Source organism: Poromitra crassiceps, assembly GCF_964638095.1.
Source record: "Poromitra crassiceps genome assembly, chromosome: 4".
In the NCBI taxonomy this organism is placed as follows: domain Eukaryota; kingdom Metazoa; phylum Chordata; class Actinopteri; order Beryciformes; family Melamphaidae; genus Poromitra; species Poromitra crassiceps.
Window position 1 is genome coordinate 19,199,954 of NC_139626.1, and position 14,833 is coordinate 19,214,786.

At 41.5% G+C, this 14,833-nt stretch overlaps 1 protein-coding gene across 1 annotated transcript in view; it reads right to left on the reverse strand.

Moving 5' to 3' along the window:
• The window catches only part of ryr2a (ryanodine receptor 2a (cardiac)), a gene marked incomplete at both ends in the record, with an annotated part of 216,432 nt that overhangs the window by 40,906 nt on the left and 160,693 nt on the right, over nt 1-14,833 (reverse strand). The window contains 5 exons of the mRNA XM_083635808.1: nt 4,223-4,296; nt 5,255-5,331; nt 9,995-10,074; nt 11,145-11,244; nt 13,616-13,666. Of these exons, the coding sequence (XP_083491934.1) occupies nt 4,223-4,296; nt 5,255-5,331; nt 9,995-10,074; nt 11,145-11,244; nt 13,616-13,666 (382 nt within the window). The remainder of the gene's footprint in view (nt 1-4,222; nt 4,297-5,254; nt 5,332-9,994; nt 10,075-11,144; nt 11,245-13,615; nt 13,667-14,833) is intronic.

The window sequence follows — 14,833 nt, forward strand, 5'->3', positions numbered from 1 at the left end:
TGTCCATCTTGCTTCTTCGGTTGCTATTCTCTCTCCTGAAGATTTGTTTACAGACGGGGAGAAAGTCCCACGAGATAGTCACCCGTCAATCACTCTCTCTCTCTCTCTCTGCTCAACACTGTCGTAGTAACACCATTTTATTTTGAAATTCAGTTGACTTTGCTATTTCCCACGGATATTGTCGCGTTTTTCCTTCATCGCTTGACAGAAGAAGTCTGCCTCCACGTGCCTAGTCGGCTTGAAAATAGAACTCACGCCTAAACGATAAAATCGGCGCAGCTCAGGCAAGGCGTGGGTACACGCAAGGTTCACGTTGAGGCGCCCTGTGTACACAGCCTCATTGACTAAAAAGGACGCCTATTTAAAAGCGTGGGTAAAGGCAAGGCGTAGGCAAGGCTTGGGTGCCCTGTGTGAACGTAGCCTTAGCTAACCAGCCTGTACAACAGAATATTGTGTTTTTCTATGATTACCATTGATGGAGTCAAGTCCTCTTGGGGACCCTGAGCAGCTGCTTAGTTTGCTTATGCCTAGGGCTGGCCCTGAATAACTGTTGCTTTGTTGGGCATCTAAAATATTTGGAGGTATTATCTGACTACAACCTTTGATGCAACAATAGTAGCGGGAGGGGGGGAAGCCTTTTTGCCTTCATTTTAAGCCAGCATTTCTTTCCAAAATGTGTCTTGGAATGACACTATTAATTTGATAAATAGATGATATGTGCTATGATCATCTAAATAGGGCCCAAAATCTCCTCTGGTCTATCAAAAAACTGTTGCTTTTCACTACTGCATAATATAATGCATGAGAAACTACAAACAAATCATGAATGAAAAATACAATACTGAATTGAAAATAAAAAGTCACAACACAAAGGGATCGAAAAGAGGAGAATTAATTAAATCAACTTTTTTTTCACATGAAAAGGACGCAGAACAATCATGGAGGATCAGAAGGACAAGACATCGACTACAAAACACAGAGTCCACAGTTCGGCCAGTCAACAGGAGAAGGAAGAAGAAAGGAAGAGATGTGAGTTCACCCTCCTCCACTTGCACAGCAGCACAGAGAAAAAAAGCCACTTCAAAGTCCAAAATGCATTACAGAGGGAGGGAAAGAGAAGGACAGAAAGACCAAGCACGAAAAGATGAAGTAGGGCTGCAACTATTGGTGACCAGTTTTTTACTCTCAAGAGGTCCAGGAAGTAAGGTTCTAGATTAAGCAGCACTGTCGAGTTGCAGCGAAATGGACAGTTTGTGTTGTACTTTGATTATTATTATTATTTTTTACAAATTGTACATTATCAGCTTTATTTTATCATTCAAAAGTAGCGCGAGACCCCTTCCTGGCTGTTCATTGGCTAATGAGTCACACATTTTGGTCCTCCGCTGATGCCCCTCTCTGTCTAAATTGCTCTGCTCCCACCCAAAGCCTAAAAGGCTCCGATTGGTGTGGAGCAGACATCACTCAACAGAACTCTTGTGCGTGAAGTCGTGCTTAGATTCATTCCGACAAAGCCTCCTGTAGCGCCAGCTCCGCTCTGTGTGCGCTGGCCAAAAAAAGGTTGGGACTGAATTAAATAACGGTAATCATTCAAAGAAATTGAGAAATGCATTTTGCATGTACAGTACAATACAGCTTGTACAGTACTAGAATTTGCCTGTTCTATTGGCATGCGCACTGCACAATTGCTCAACTTCGCATCACTGATGACATCACAATGACTATGACATCATCCAGTGGGACAGAAATTGAAATAAACAGACAAACAAATATTTATATATGATGATGATGATGGTGGTGATGATGATGATGTTGTAGTACCCAATTATTTCTGTAAAATGTAAGTCAGAAACACAATGGGATGTTTCATTAATGGTTAACTGTGCATTGCCTATAGGCATGACCGTGGCTGATCAGAAGTAAAGATAATTTGAAAAGGTGAATTACAGTATTATTATCATTATTATTATTATTATTGTTGAATATTTGTTGCAGCCCTAAGAGAGTGTGTCAGAAAAAGACAGAAAGAGAGGCAGAAAAAACAGTGAGGGGATGGATTGGACACTACACAACAGACGACAGCAACACAATAACCAGCTTCATCACTGAGACAGCACAACCAGCCCACTGTAAATGACTAGATGACCAGGGCCAGGGGGAGGGATGTGTGAAGGTAAGAAACCACCACATTACTAGATGACCAGGGGGAGGGATGTGTGAAGGTAAGAAACCACCACTCCAGACCAGCTAAATAGTACAAATAGTAGAAACAACTAGAATGTGCCAGATACTGTACAAATCCTGAGAGGAAGGCTCAATGACTTTTGTGTTAGATGGCAACATTGTGGGACTACAGCTACAGTTCTACCACTTACCAGCAGTTCTACCACTATGTTGATCTTTTCAGTCTGTAAGTCTTTCAGCCTTGGTATTTTTGAAACCAATATGCTCCAAGTAGTGATGATAAACATTAATTAGATTTCTGATTGTGTATATGACACGCTTTAACACAAAACTTGAAAGATTGGCTCGGATTCGACATTAGCTACACGGTACAAAAAGGACAAACCACAAAACCAACTAGAGAACAACTTAGCGTTGTGCTACAGCAAAAAAAAGTAATACAACAGTGAGGGAATGTAAGGTAAGGCAGCAAAGCAGCTACAAATACGTAGTAGGTAAAGGCGAAGGTTCAAAGGTTTAGACTCAGGACCTGGACAGAACTGACACAAGAACTAACCAACCAACGAACCAAAGCAAGAGAGAGAGAAAACGACCAACTAACAGACAATAAAATGGCAGAAGGCATAATTACCACGCTCATGAGTGATGACTGAGGAGGGGCAGACAGTACAGTAAACAAAAAAGAGAAAAGTAACAAAAAAGAAAGGGGGAAAGTAAGAAAGATAGAAAGAAAGAAAAAGCCAGAGATCAAATAGGTTACATAGAGGAAAGGGAGTTTTCAAAATTAAAAATGTTAGTTTTTTGCAGTTTAATAGCAGACCCTGCACACTGAACAAAGTTTATAAAAGGGTATTATGACAAAGAAGGTAACTGTCATCACAGAAATGAAATGGAAATGTACAGTAAAAGTTTGACACTTTTTTTATACCATGTAATTCTTATTCAATTAGACTGAAATTTTAACACAGAAACAGAAAAATAAAAATAAATTAAATTTGAAGTATCATTATTGACAGGAAAAACTCAATAGGCCAATCATGTTTTGTATGTAGACCAATTTGCCATTCATTAAAAAAAATAACATAACAAATAACTTTAAATAACTTGTCAATGTACCCTTTAAAAAAATGTTAAGAAAAACAAAAGGCATTTCCTTACACTATGGACCACAAATGGTCCACATTTAGTGATTTAAAAAAAGTATCAATATTGTTAACGGTATTGTAGCTGAGAAATGATTGTGAACATTAAGTGACACTTGTATACATAGAGGGGCAATATGCAAATCATTAGCACATAAACTTACATCAGGAAATGATACATGATAATGCATGTGGACAACAGAAAAAACAGGTACTACTACATTACCACTGATTCAAACTCATCAAAATGCTCAACCAATGTGATGACAAAATAAATAGGACAAAGCAAGATAAAGAATGATTTGACAAGGCTAACAAGAACTTTCAAGTATCAGGAATAACTACTTGAGATTTACATGCGACATCAAAGTGTATAGTAGAATAACTGTAACATCACAATCATTTCTATGGTCAAATATTTATTTGGAGTCCTTTTGTGATGCATTGACAGGTTTCTTAAATTATAGACCACTCTAGAGTATGCTAAAGTAAATGCTTGAAATTATTTTAAGGATACCTTGACATTTTGAATGATAATAATTTTTCCCCTTCACCAGAATTAGAAAAAGCTTCTAAATGTATCTTTCAGTTACCTTAGAAATTGCTTTTTGGCATTGTTACTGTAGCATTGTATTTTCAAACAGTGGTTTCATTATTAGCATCCACTGGTTTCATAGAGACATGCTTTAAATGTTAACACACACTTTTTAGGTTCCTTAAACAGTACATAATCTTTTTCATCACATTGCGACAGGCCCATTGACTTACAATGGGACTCAAAGGGTGTGGTGGTCCGGAGCAACTACTTCCAAATCCAGATGAAGGAAAAAGACAGGTTGAGGTTAAAGCAGAGTTCAAAGTAAGGTGTAATATATTTTAAACATAGTGAAGCCTACCTGATCCCTCCTCTGTCACCATACCCAGTCCTTCTGCTTTGTTCTGCCTCTCAAATGCATTCAGATCCAGAACACTGAAACAGAGACAAATATATCACAATACATCCTTGGCATGTTGTTTTTCCATCACTAACCCTCTTCTCTATACAACCTTAGCCAGCAACGAACAGCTGAGCACTGTCTGTCCACCATCCCAATTATGTAAACTGTGAATTATTATGTCAATCTGGAAACATCTGAATTAGTCTGTTTCCAGAATAACATATTTTACAGTTTGGAAACATCTAAATTAGTTTGTTTCCAGAATAACATATTTTACAGTTTTTATGTAAAACTTATTAGCTTAAATCATTAAGGGGGACTACAACAGAAAATAATTAAGATGGTGGAAATTCTGTCCGTCTAAGGCAGGGTCGGCCCATAGGCTGTATACGGTGTCGCCGGCTTTGTGCCTGTCTGATGCGCAAGAGAGAGGGAGTGAGAGAGAGGGGGGACAGAAAGTGAGATGGCAGAGGAGAGCTACGCGCAACCGGCACCCCGAATAGGCCTGGTTTTGAAAAGCGCTAAGCGCTAAATTAACGCCAGGGCGGAAGATATCATTAGGCCGGTATTTAAGGCCGAAACGCCCATTCTGGCCTATTCTGGCACTGCGCCACGCCTCTTTGGCGTAAAGTGCATTTCGGGCCCGTGGTGCCTTCACCTCTCGCCCCTTTGAAAAATGCCACGCAAGTTTTTCCCTTGCCAAAATGTAGCCTAAATTTGGAGCGTTATTTCCGCCCCCCCTTGCCAACAAGCTAACATGACATTGTTCAGGTTGATCCCACTGGGTAATTAATACCTTTAGGTCTTCTAGTTTTATATGATATCAGTATCTTCACTCAGGCTGTAAAAATAAGCCCGCTACAGCCCTGAAAGACAGTAATGTCGGCCACGGATGCCGGCGTCCTCAAGGAGTAGAAGCACTTCTTTTTTCCCATGTACATGTACATAGCGGCACTAGATAGATGCAATCTGAAAGAAGTTTAGAGTTACCTGCATGATTGCATCAGACCAGCCAGACTCTGAAAAAATCCGACGTCCTTTTTGTCTTTCAGATAAATCAGCATTTTCTGTCAGAGGGAGAGAGAGGCAACAGAACGACTCACATTAGACAAGTTAGATTTGAAGCAAATGTGTTTTCAGTCATTATCAGAATACGTAGAACTTCTGCAGTCAGCATGCCACAGTTCACTGCATAAGGACAAGACATGGGAATGACGTGATAGATAGGATCTTACTTAAGTACTTTATTTATACCCGGGGGGGGTATACAGCAGCAGTAACATCAATAACAGAAACACAACATAACTTATATAAAAAACACACAAAGAGGTAGGAGTTGGTGAGAGCTTGAGAGAAAAAACAATATATACATATTTACACATCTACTACAGCACTCTTGCATTTTTCCGGAACTGTCCACTGTAGAGCATATTATATTATATAATACTATTACTATGACTGTACACTGTACTGTAAGTACAAAATGTGCAATGTGGACAAAAGTGTACAAGTGTGCAATGTGCATTAGCAACATGAGTTTAATAGTGTCTTTACAGGAGGGGATGAGAGAAGGAGAGGAGGAGTCTCCTCTCTCTGCATGTACTGTATGGGAGTTATTGTTATGGGTATTGTAGTGGGCACGAAATATCTCCTATAACGGTCTTTACTGCAAGGGAGCTGATGGAGCCTCTGACTGAAAACACTCTGTTGTCCAGCCAGTAGGGTGTGTCGTGTAGGGGGGGTGTCGTGTCGTCCATTATTTTGAGCAGTTTGTGCAACAGCATTCTCTCCACAACCACCTCCAGGGGCTCCAGAGTAGTCCCCAGCACCGAGCCAGCTCTCTTTATCAGTTTGTTCAGTTTCTTAGAGTCACCGGGTCTGGTGCTGCTGCCACAACAGAGTGGTAAAAGATATGCAACATCTTGCTGCACACATTGAAGGATCTGAGCTTCCTCAAAACGTAGAGTCTGCTCTGTCCTGTCCTCTGTTCTTGTATAGCCTCAGTGTTGCATTTCCAGTCCAGTCTTTTGGCCAGGTGAATGCTCAGTAATTTGGGATATCCATTTAAAATGATGTTTCTGTACAGAAAAACACTACTAATCTTATAAATGTTTTATATTCTAACAATAAACATGTTTATTATTAACAATTATATAGTCTTATTTACACATAATAGTGTCAATGAGCACCTTATAAAGACGTATAAGTGCCTTATTACCTATTAATTAATGCTTATTACAAGGACCATAATATAAAGCGTTACCGTATTATTAATATTCTCTTTTTTCTTCATAGGGTTGAAATCCAATTGTTTTTGTGCTGGCTTATTAACGGTTCCAGCCCATTAGGCTGAATTAATTTTGTGCTGGTTCATCAGTGGTTTTTGTACTGGTTTATTATTATTATTAGGGGTTCAAGCACATAGGGCTGAAACTATAATACAAATGTTAATTGTCATATAACTTCTCCACAGTTTGTCCGATTTACAAAAAACTTTGCCCCAAGGACACATAATGTCCGCTGGAAAGGTTTTGAGCCATTTTGAATTATTTATTTTATTTTTTTAGTTCTGCCATTATCTACTACTCACCATCATGCCAGTTGAAACACGGTGAAGTTTGTCAGTAACACACAGAGAGGACAAAAAGTAACTATTAAATGACTCCATACAGCTCGTGCAGCATAATCCAACTCTTCTGAAGCCAAGTGATTGTGAGTAGAAAATACCTATATTTATACCATTATTTAGCGCAAATCTCCACTACAACATTGTTTTTGAATAACGGTTGTGTGTATGCACCAATACCAATACCACTGAGCACGGTGGCTCAGTGGTAGAGCTGTCGCCTCGCAGTCAGAAGGTCCTGAGTTCGATTCTCGTCTGGGACACTGCGGGCACTGTGGTTGTGTTCCCCCCATATCTTCAGTGCCTATTGCCCAGGTGGGGTATCTCGTCGTAAGGGCCTTTCTGTCTGTGTGGAGTTTGCATGTTCTCCCCGTGCTCCCCCAGGGGGGTTCCTCCGTATATAACCCCCCCCCCCCCCATTAAAAACATGCAGAAGATCAGATCGTCATCGTCATCCGACCAGTGACGACAACATCCGAAGTCGGTCCCCGGGCGCTGTACGAGAAAGCGACCACTGCTCCTGGCCTGCCCCCCGGAGGAAAGGACAAAGCCAGGATGGGTTAAATGCAGAGGACAAATTTCACCGGCCACCGTCAGCATGTGTGTGTTTGTGGCCCTCCGTGCATGTGTTGATGTGTAACCGTGTGACAATAAAGACGGGCTTGTCCGTCTGAAATCGTGTTTTATACCTCGTGTGTTATGTTTACATGCCTGCTCATGGTCTGCGTCAAAGAAACTGAAATAGTTCTGCTGAAAGCGCCTCTCTATAAAGAACAGAGTGACCAGACAGCCCTGTGTTCTGCAGACTAGGGATGTTCATCAGTTAACTTATCGAAAATCGATAATTGATCGTTAAGGAATGGAATCGATCATGTGGAATTCTTATTGATTATTGTTATTATTCTTTTTTTTTTTTTTTTTTGCGGACTAGGTTTGGGTGGAATTCGTTCTTCCTCGCCCCACTCCATTGCACAGCCGACTAACGTGAGGTGGCGCTTCATATAGTCTCTAGTTTTCTGGCTGGGCATGGGCCTTTGTGCCAACAAAACTGTTTTAAACATGGGGAATTCACACCGGCATGCGCCGGGGACAGCAGAGTGTTGGAGAGGAGACACATTGAAATAAAGAGTTCATTGAGGAGAACACGTTGTCTTTCGTATTTTCTGCCATAGGCATTCATTTTGTAAAAAAAAAAGTATATATATATATATATATATATATATATTATTATTAATATGATCGATAATCAAAATGAACATCCCTACTGCAGACAGTCCACGGATATGGTACAAAGTAACCTTTTTGAAATTCATAAATCACATGCATCCAAATGGTTCTGCATTTGAGGATGTGGGAGTTAGCTGAAAAACTATCAGCGTTTTTCTTGGTATCAGTAATAGTACTCCTGAAAAACGATCAGTATTTTTCTTGGTATCAGTATGGCTACAGTACTCCTGAAAAATGATGAGTGTTTTTCTTGGTACCAGTAGGCTACAGTGCTCTTGAAAAACTATCAAAAACTATCCCATTTTTATCCGCCATTAGTGCTCATTTTAATTTATTTTTCCTGGTTGCTGCTCCACCCTCTGCCGATCTGGGGAGAGCCGAAACTTGCTCCATGCTTCTTCCGAGACATGGGCAGTAGCCAGCCGCTTCTTTTCACCTGACAGGGGAAGCTTCACCGGTAGGACATAGCACGTGGGAGGATCACGCTATTCCAACGAGTTCCCCTCCCTCCGAACAGGCGCTCCGAACGACCAGAGGAGGCACCACTTCAGCTACCAGGATATTGCATGTTTTGGTGAGGGGTTCCTATATGAAGGAAACCCCCAAGGGGTACGGGGAGAACATGCAAACTCCACACAGAAAGGCCCTTTTGACGACCTCACCCGGGCGGTGGGCACTCGAGGACATGCGGACGGGCACGCACTCCTTCAATGCTCACAGGGTCCCAGGTGGGAATCGAACCCAGGATGTTCTAGCTGTGAGGCGACAGCGCTACCACTGCGCCACCATGCCCCTATCAGTGTTTTTCTTGGTATCAGTAGGCTACAGTACTCAAGAAAAACTGTCAGTTTTTTTCTTGGTATCAGTAGGCTACAGTACTCCTGAAAAATGATGAGTGTTTTTCTTGGTACTGTACAGTACTCCCGTGGGGATGTGGGCTTTGTAATAATCACAAATACAGGTGAACGGGAAAGAGATTGAAATCACTGAATCACTCAGGGCTGGTGGTTTGAATGATCTGATTGAGCTTCCATTGCTGCTGCTTCGTCCATCTGTCTGAGTTCCTTGTCTGTGTGGGTTAGCGTGATCTGATGCGTGCATGTGATGTTTTCAAAAACAATGGCTGTCGTGAAGACTAGCACTAAATAACAAACTTCACCTATCTTTCATATGGCATGCCGGAGAATAGATAGTGTCTGAATTTTCATTGTTGGGTGCACTATTCCTTTAACACACAAATGGCCATAAATGCATAACTGGTCCAATTATCAGAGAGATATCAGAATGATGTATCTCCATGAACCATCTTCATGGCCACTTGCGGCTATATTTTTCATTGAGATTGGTCCACAGTTGAAATTGCTGTGTACGTCAGTATCTACAGTAAGACAATTACCGTATATAGTCACTGTGGGCTCAACTTGGACACATTTTAAAACTTTACATAACTTTGAAAGTTGAGTGGGAGGAAATTGACTTGATTTGATTTATTTATTTATTTTATTTGGGGGGGGGGGGGCAGTGATTAACTTGCAGTCATAAAAGCTTCTTGTCACATGGGCGTGCATCCTCACAGAATTGCACACCTGTAGCACATTGCTGATTCTTAATCAGTTTTTGGATGGCTGTTATAGCACCACCACCAGGAAGATTGGCCCCATGTTACAGTCATGTTACAGTCATGGGAAGGGAGGTTTTGTCAGAAGAAAGAAAGACCATTAGATATTTTCAAAACAGAATATAATGGTAGCCTAATTAAAATCACTGTTGCTGAATAATTAAACAAGTAAATACAATGCTAGTAAAATAACAAATTATACAAAAGCCTCTGTGTAAAAAATTGTTTTCAGAAGTGATGTAAAAGATGACAGTAATACCTGTTGTACAGTGGAGTTTCCCCCATTGAGGACGGCTATGCCCAGCTTAAGAGTAACGCACACCATGGGACCCATCTCACCTAGAGGAGAGGACCAGACACAGACAACAACTGGTCATTAGCCATTTATCCACCACAGAGCTGAAGAAGGTAAGTCAGTTCCCCCGTCTTATCCCAGAAACGATGCCCGTATTGTATGCTGTCTATGTTTGGTAGCCTGTAGACTACCTGTGTGAGCAGCTATTTTCTGTCACAAGGATAAATAAAATATCACACAGAACACGTCTCACTGACAGACACCTGGACTTTCAACAGCTCAGAAAATGACTCAAAACATTGATGGCAGCAAAAGAAAAAGACTGTCTAGCAAATAGGTGACAAATAGGTATCCAGACCTGCAAACCTACTGAGGCATGTAAGAGTTTGATTTTGTTTTCTTCTTCTTTAATATTAAGCTTCAAGTGCAGCCATTCCATATGTGGTTATTGTTTGAGTTTTGAAATGGCCAGGCATATTTTGATGCAATTATTCATGTGGTTTAACAACTGTATATCTGGCCTGCAAATGTATTATGAGTTTGCAATATGGCCCATTCATGGATTGTGTTTGACACCTCTGCAATAAAGGCATTTCCAAAAGCTCAGTTTTCAGTGACCTAAAATGGCATTTTTGTGTGGACGGGAGACCAAAACACAGAGAAAATACGGTGTTTTCAAAAATATCCGCATACGTGTCAATGTGTGGACAGGAGCGGAATATCTTTGAGTCCATTGTAAGGTGACCTTTGATGTCCTGAAAGGCGCCTCCAAATAATTATGATCCCTGCTTAGGCATATTTGTTTGAAACTACTATCACTTCCTGCTTGTCACGTCATCTCTCCCTGTCGCAGCTCTCTGCATGTTGATATAGATAAGAATGGCGATGATGTGGCAAAAAGGCCATGCCTACGAAGTGCGGTACAAGTACTATTCAGTTTCTATGAGCAAAACAATAGTTAGTAGAGGAAAGCCAATAATGTAATGCAGGAGCCACTGGTGCTGACAAACTGTTCTCTGTTCTCAGCATTCCTTAGAATCCTGCTTCAGCCATTAGATATTATGTCAAATGCATCATGGAGGACAAGAATATCAGATCAGAAATGTGGACCTACCTTTGCTAGCACTGATGGTTTGCAGCACCATCTCAGCAGCCCCGCGGTCGTGCAGTCGAGCCTGCTGGTACAACAGCTTCTGTTTCTCCGTCTCCTTTTCCTGTTTATTGTGAACAGGAGACATGCAGGTGTGACAGGTAGTACTGAACTATCTATAGCTACATGTACAACCACCATCCACCACCATCTCATAGGGTTTCAATCTTTTCATGAAGGGAAACAAGGGATTATTGGCCATCAGTATCCTTTCAGTAACTGAATGAAGATTGTCAAATCTATCAGAAAATTGAGCTTCTGGTTTGATGCAGGTACAATTTGCACAAGTTAGGTCAAGTTTATTTATATAGCCCTAATTATATAGACATTCATACATGTATGTCTAGCTAATTCTAGCTGACACAACAGTAGCAAGAATATACAGAATAAAGATAACATTTTGAACAATTGATAGAGAAATATAGAAAATATAGAAATGAAGGATAGAGCAGAGGAGAGAGCAGGAGAAGGGAGGAGAGCAGGGGGAATGTGAGAGAGTGATGGGGTGGGGAGGGAATGGGAAATGTTGGAGGGTATAGGAGGTGGGGAAGGAGCAAGAGGAGAGAGCAGGAGAGGGGAAAGGGGGGGGAGCGGGGGTGTGTGTGGGGAGAAGAGAGCAGGGGGAGGGAGGAGGTGGGGAGAGAATGGGAAATGTGGGAGAGGAGAGAGCGTATGGAAGAGTATGGGAGTATAGAGAAGTATGGGAGACTATATGGAGAGAACAGGGAAAGGAGGGCTAGCTGACACAACATTAACAAATTACAGTAGTAATAATAACACATCGAACAATTATATGATAGAGAAATATAGACACACATCTTGCAAACGGACATATGTCGATTTCTTAACCAAACTATGCCTAATTTAATTGGCTGCAAGCCTTTAGTAGTGAGTCCCTTTGCCAAATAAACACATGTTCACATATAGAGCTTATGGGTGCCTCGCTTTAGGGAAGAATGGGTGCCATGCTTTAAATAGTGGCGGAATATTGGAGGGGATAGAATGGGTGCCATGCTTTGGAGTAGAATGTGTACTATGCTTTAGAGTAGTGGGGGAAGGGGGGAAGAGGAGAGAGCAGGAGAGTGGAGGAGGGAGGGAGAGCGGGGGGATGTGGGGGAGGAGAGGGCAGGGAGAGGGAGGAGGTGGGGAGAAAATGGGAAATGTGGGGGAGGAGAGAACAGAGAAGGAGAGGTGGGAGGGTGCAGGGGAGGGAGAGCAGGGGGAATGTGAGAGAGGGGAGAGCAGGAAGTGGCAGGGAATGGGGAAAAATTGGGGAGAAGGAGAAGAAGCAGAGGAGGGGAGAAAGAGGAGAGAGCAGGAGAAGGGAGGGGGTCTCTACAGTAGCCTACAATGAGACAACTAGAAGACTGAATTCAAAATGAATATAACCTAAACCTTTCAAATGAATGGGAAAAATTGTAAAGCTACAAACTGTATCCAGCTGTATCCGATCTTGTTGTAGTTTACAGTATATTTTGGCAACATGGTGGTGAAATATTACTATGACTTGATGACTTGCTTAGTATATCTGGTTGCCAGATGGAGTCAAATAGATCTACTTGATCCTTTCTGATATATCTAACAGTATATCTTTTTGGGCAGTCAGTCACATCTACAATTTTGCTCCCAGCAATCCAAATTAACCATGACTGCTACAGTAAGGAACACGCAATAGAGCCAAAGTCCCTCCCCTTCCGGTCAGACCCTATGCGCAATCACCATATGAATGGTGGTGAACAGAGAGGGACGTTACTCTTTTTTTATCTCGTTTGAATTGTGCCACGAGGTACACATATGGGGCTCTATTCTCCCCCTGGCCTTAGGCGCTAAACTGGCCTTAAACGCAACAAAAACACGCTTTACGCCTGCCTACCGCTGACTCGGGAAGATAGCGCCATGTTTTTATGCCCCGAAATGCGCTTTACGCTGAAGAGGCATGGCACAGTGCCAGAATAGGCCAGAATGGGCATTTCAGCCTTAAATACTTAACTTAACTACTCTTCACACCCCCTGAAAGTTTCAGCCCGATCGCACGTAAAACGCCATAGCTGTGGCCGGACAAAATTCTTGAAACAAACAGACAGAGTCCACATTGCCAAATGTATATATATAATAATATAGATATATAAATAGATAGATAGATAGATAGATAACTTTGCAAATCAAGAAAGTAGCAGTTTGTGGTAAAACTGTGGCACTATAAGTGTTATAAATCAGAAAGAGTATGCACAACCAGTCGCATAAGTGACGTCTCTCATGCCAGGCCATGTTGTTTGTTGGTGTGACGTATATTGTGCGACACGAGAGATGTAGTCGATTGAGCAGTTTCATAGACGTTTCAGTTTCAGGACAAACTGCAACTTTCTTGACATGCATAGTTATCTTTTAAATTGACAAAATTTACAGGCAGACAGACAGTCAGTTCATTCACTTACTTCAAAACTCTTCACTTCCTCTCCGTCTTCATCCTCTTCATCATGGCAACTCTGATGAAGTAAAGAGGGAGTGATGAAAAAGAGAGGGAGACAGATGTTAAGATCTTAGAAGGGAAAAACATTTTGAGTTAATTAGTACTACAAATATTGCTACCAGACATGGGACCAAGTCACATTGGTCCAAGCCTCAAGTAAGTTCCACGTAATTTGGTCCAAGTCTCAAGCAAGTCCCATGTCATTTTGTTTTGGGCAAGTCAGGTCAAGTCAAGTCAAGTCACAGGTTATGTCAAGTCAGGTCACAGGTTTTGTCAAGTCAAGTCATAGGTTTTGTCAGGTCAAGTCAAGTCAAGTCACAGGTTTTGTCAGGTCAAGTCAAGTCAAGTCACAGGTTTTGTCAGGTCAAGTCAAGTTAAGTCACAGGTTTTGTCAGGTCAAGTCAAGTTAAGTCACAGGTTTTGTCAAGTCAAGTCAAGTCACAGGTTTTGGCAGGTCAAGTCAAGTCAAGTCACAGGTTTTGTCAGGTCAAGTCAAGTCAAGTCACAGGTTTTGTCAGGTCAAGTCAAGTCAAGTCACAGGTTTTGTCAGGTCAAGTCAAGTTAAGTCACAGGTTTTGTCAAGTCAAGTCAAGTCACAGGTTTTGGCAGGTCAAGTCAAGTCAAGTCACAGGTTTTGTCAGGTCAAGTCAAGTCAAGTCACAGGTTTTGTCAGGTCAAGTCAAGTCAAGTCACAGGTTTTGTCAGGTCAAGTCAAGTTAAGTCACAGGTTTTGTCAAGTCAAGTCAAGTCACAGGTTTTGGCAGGTCAAGTCAAGTCAAGTCACAGGTTTTGTCAGGTCAAGTCAAGTCAAGTCACAGGTTTTGTCAGGTCAAGTCAAGTCAAGTCACAGGTTTTGTCAAGTCAAGTCGAGTCCTTAGTTAAGGCAAGTCAAGGCCCAAGTCAAGTTACTTTCTCCCAACAACTCATCCAAATCACGTCTCAAGTCAAGTCAAGTCTCAAGTGTTTAACTTCCAAGTGAAGGTCAAATCTCAAGTCATTTATTTTTTGTCAAGTCAATTCGCAAGTCATCAAAACAGGGACTCAAAGTGCCCATCTAACAATAATAATAAATATAGCTGTAAGCAGTCATTAGCAGGGCCCGAACCCGACCACATTGAGCAAATGAATTGACAATGAGAACATTAGCTTGACTTCCTATTTTCATCTGCAGAAAGATAAGCAG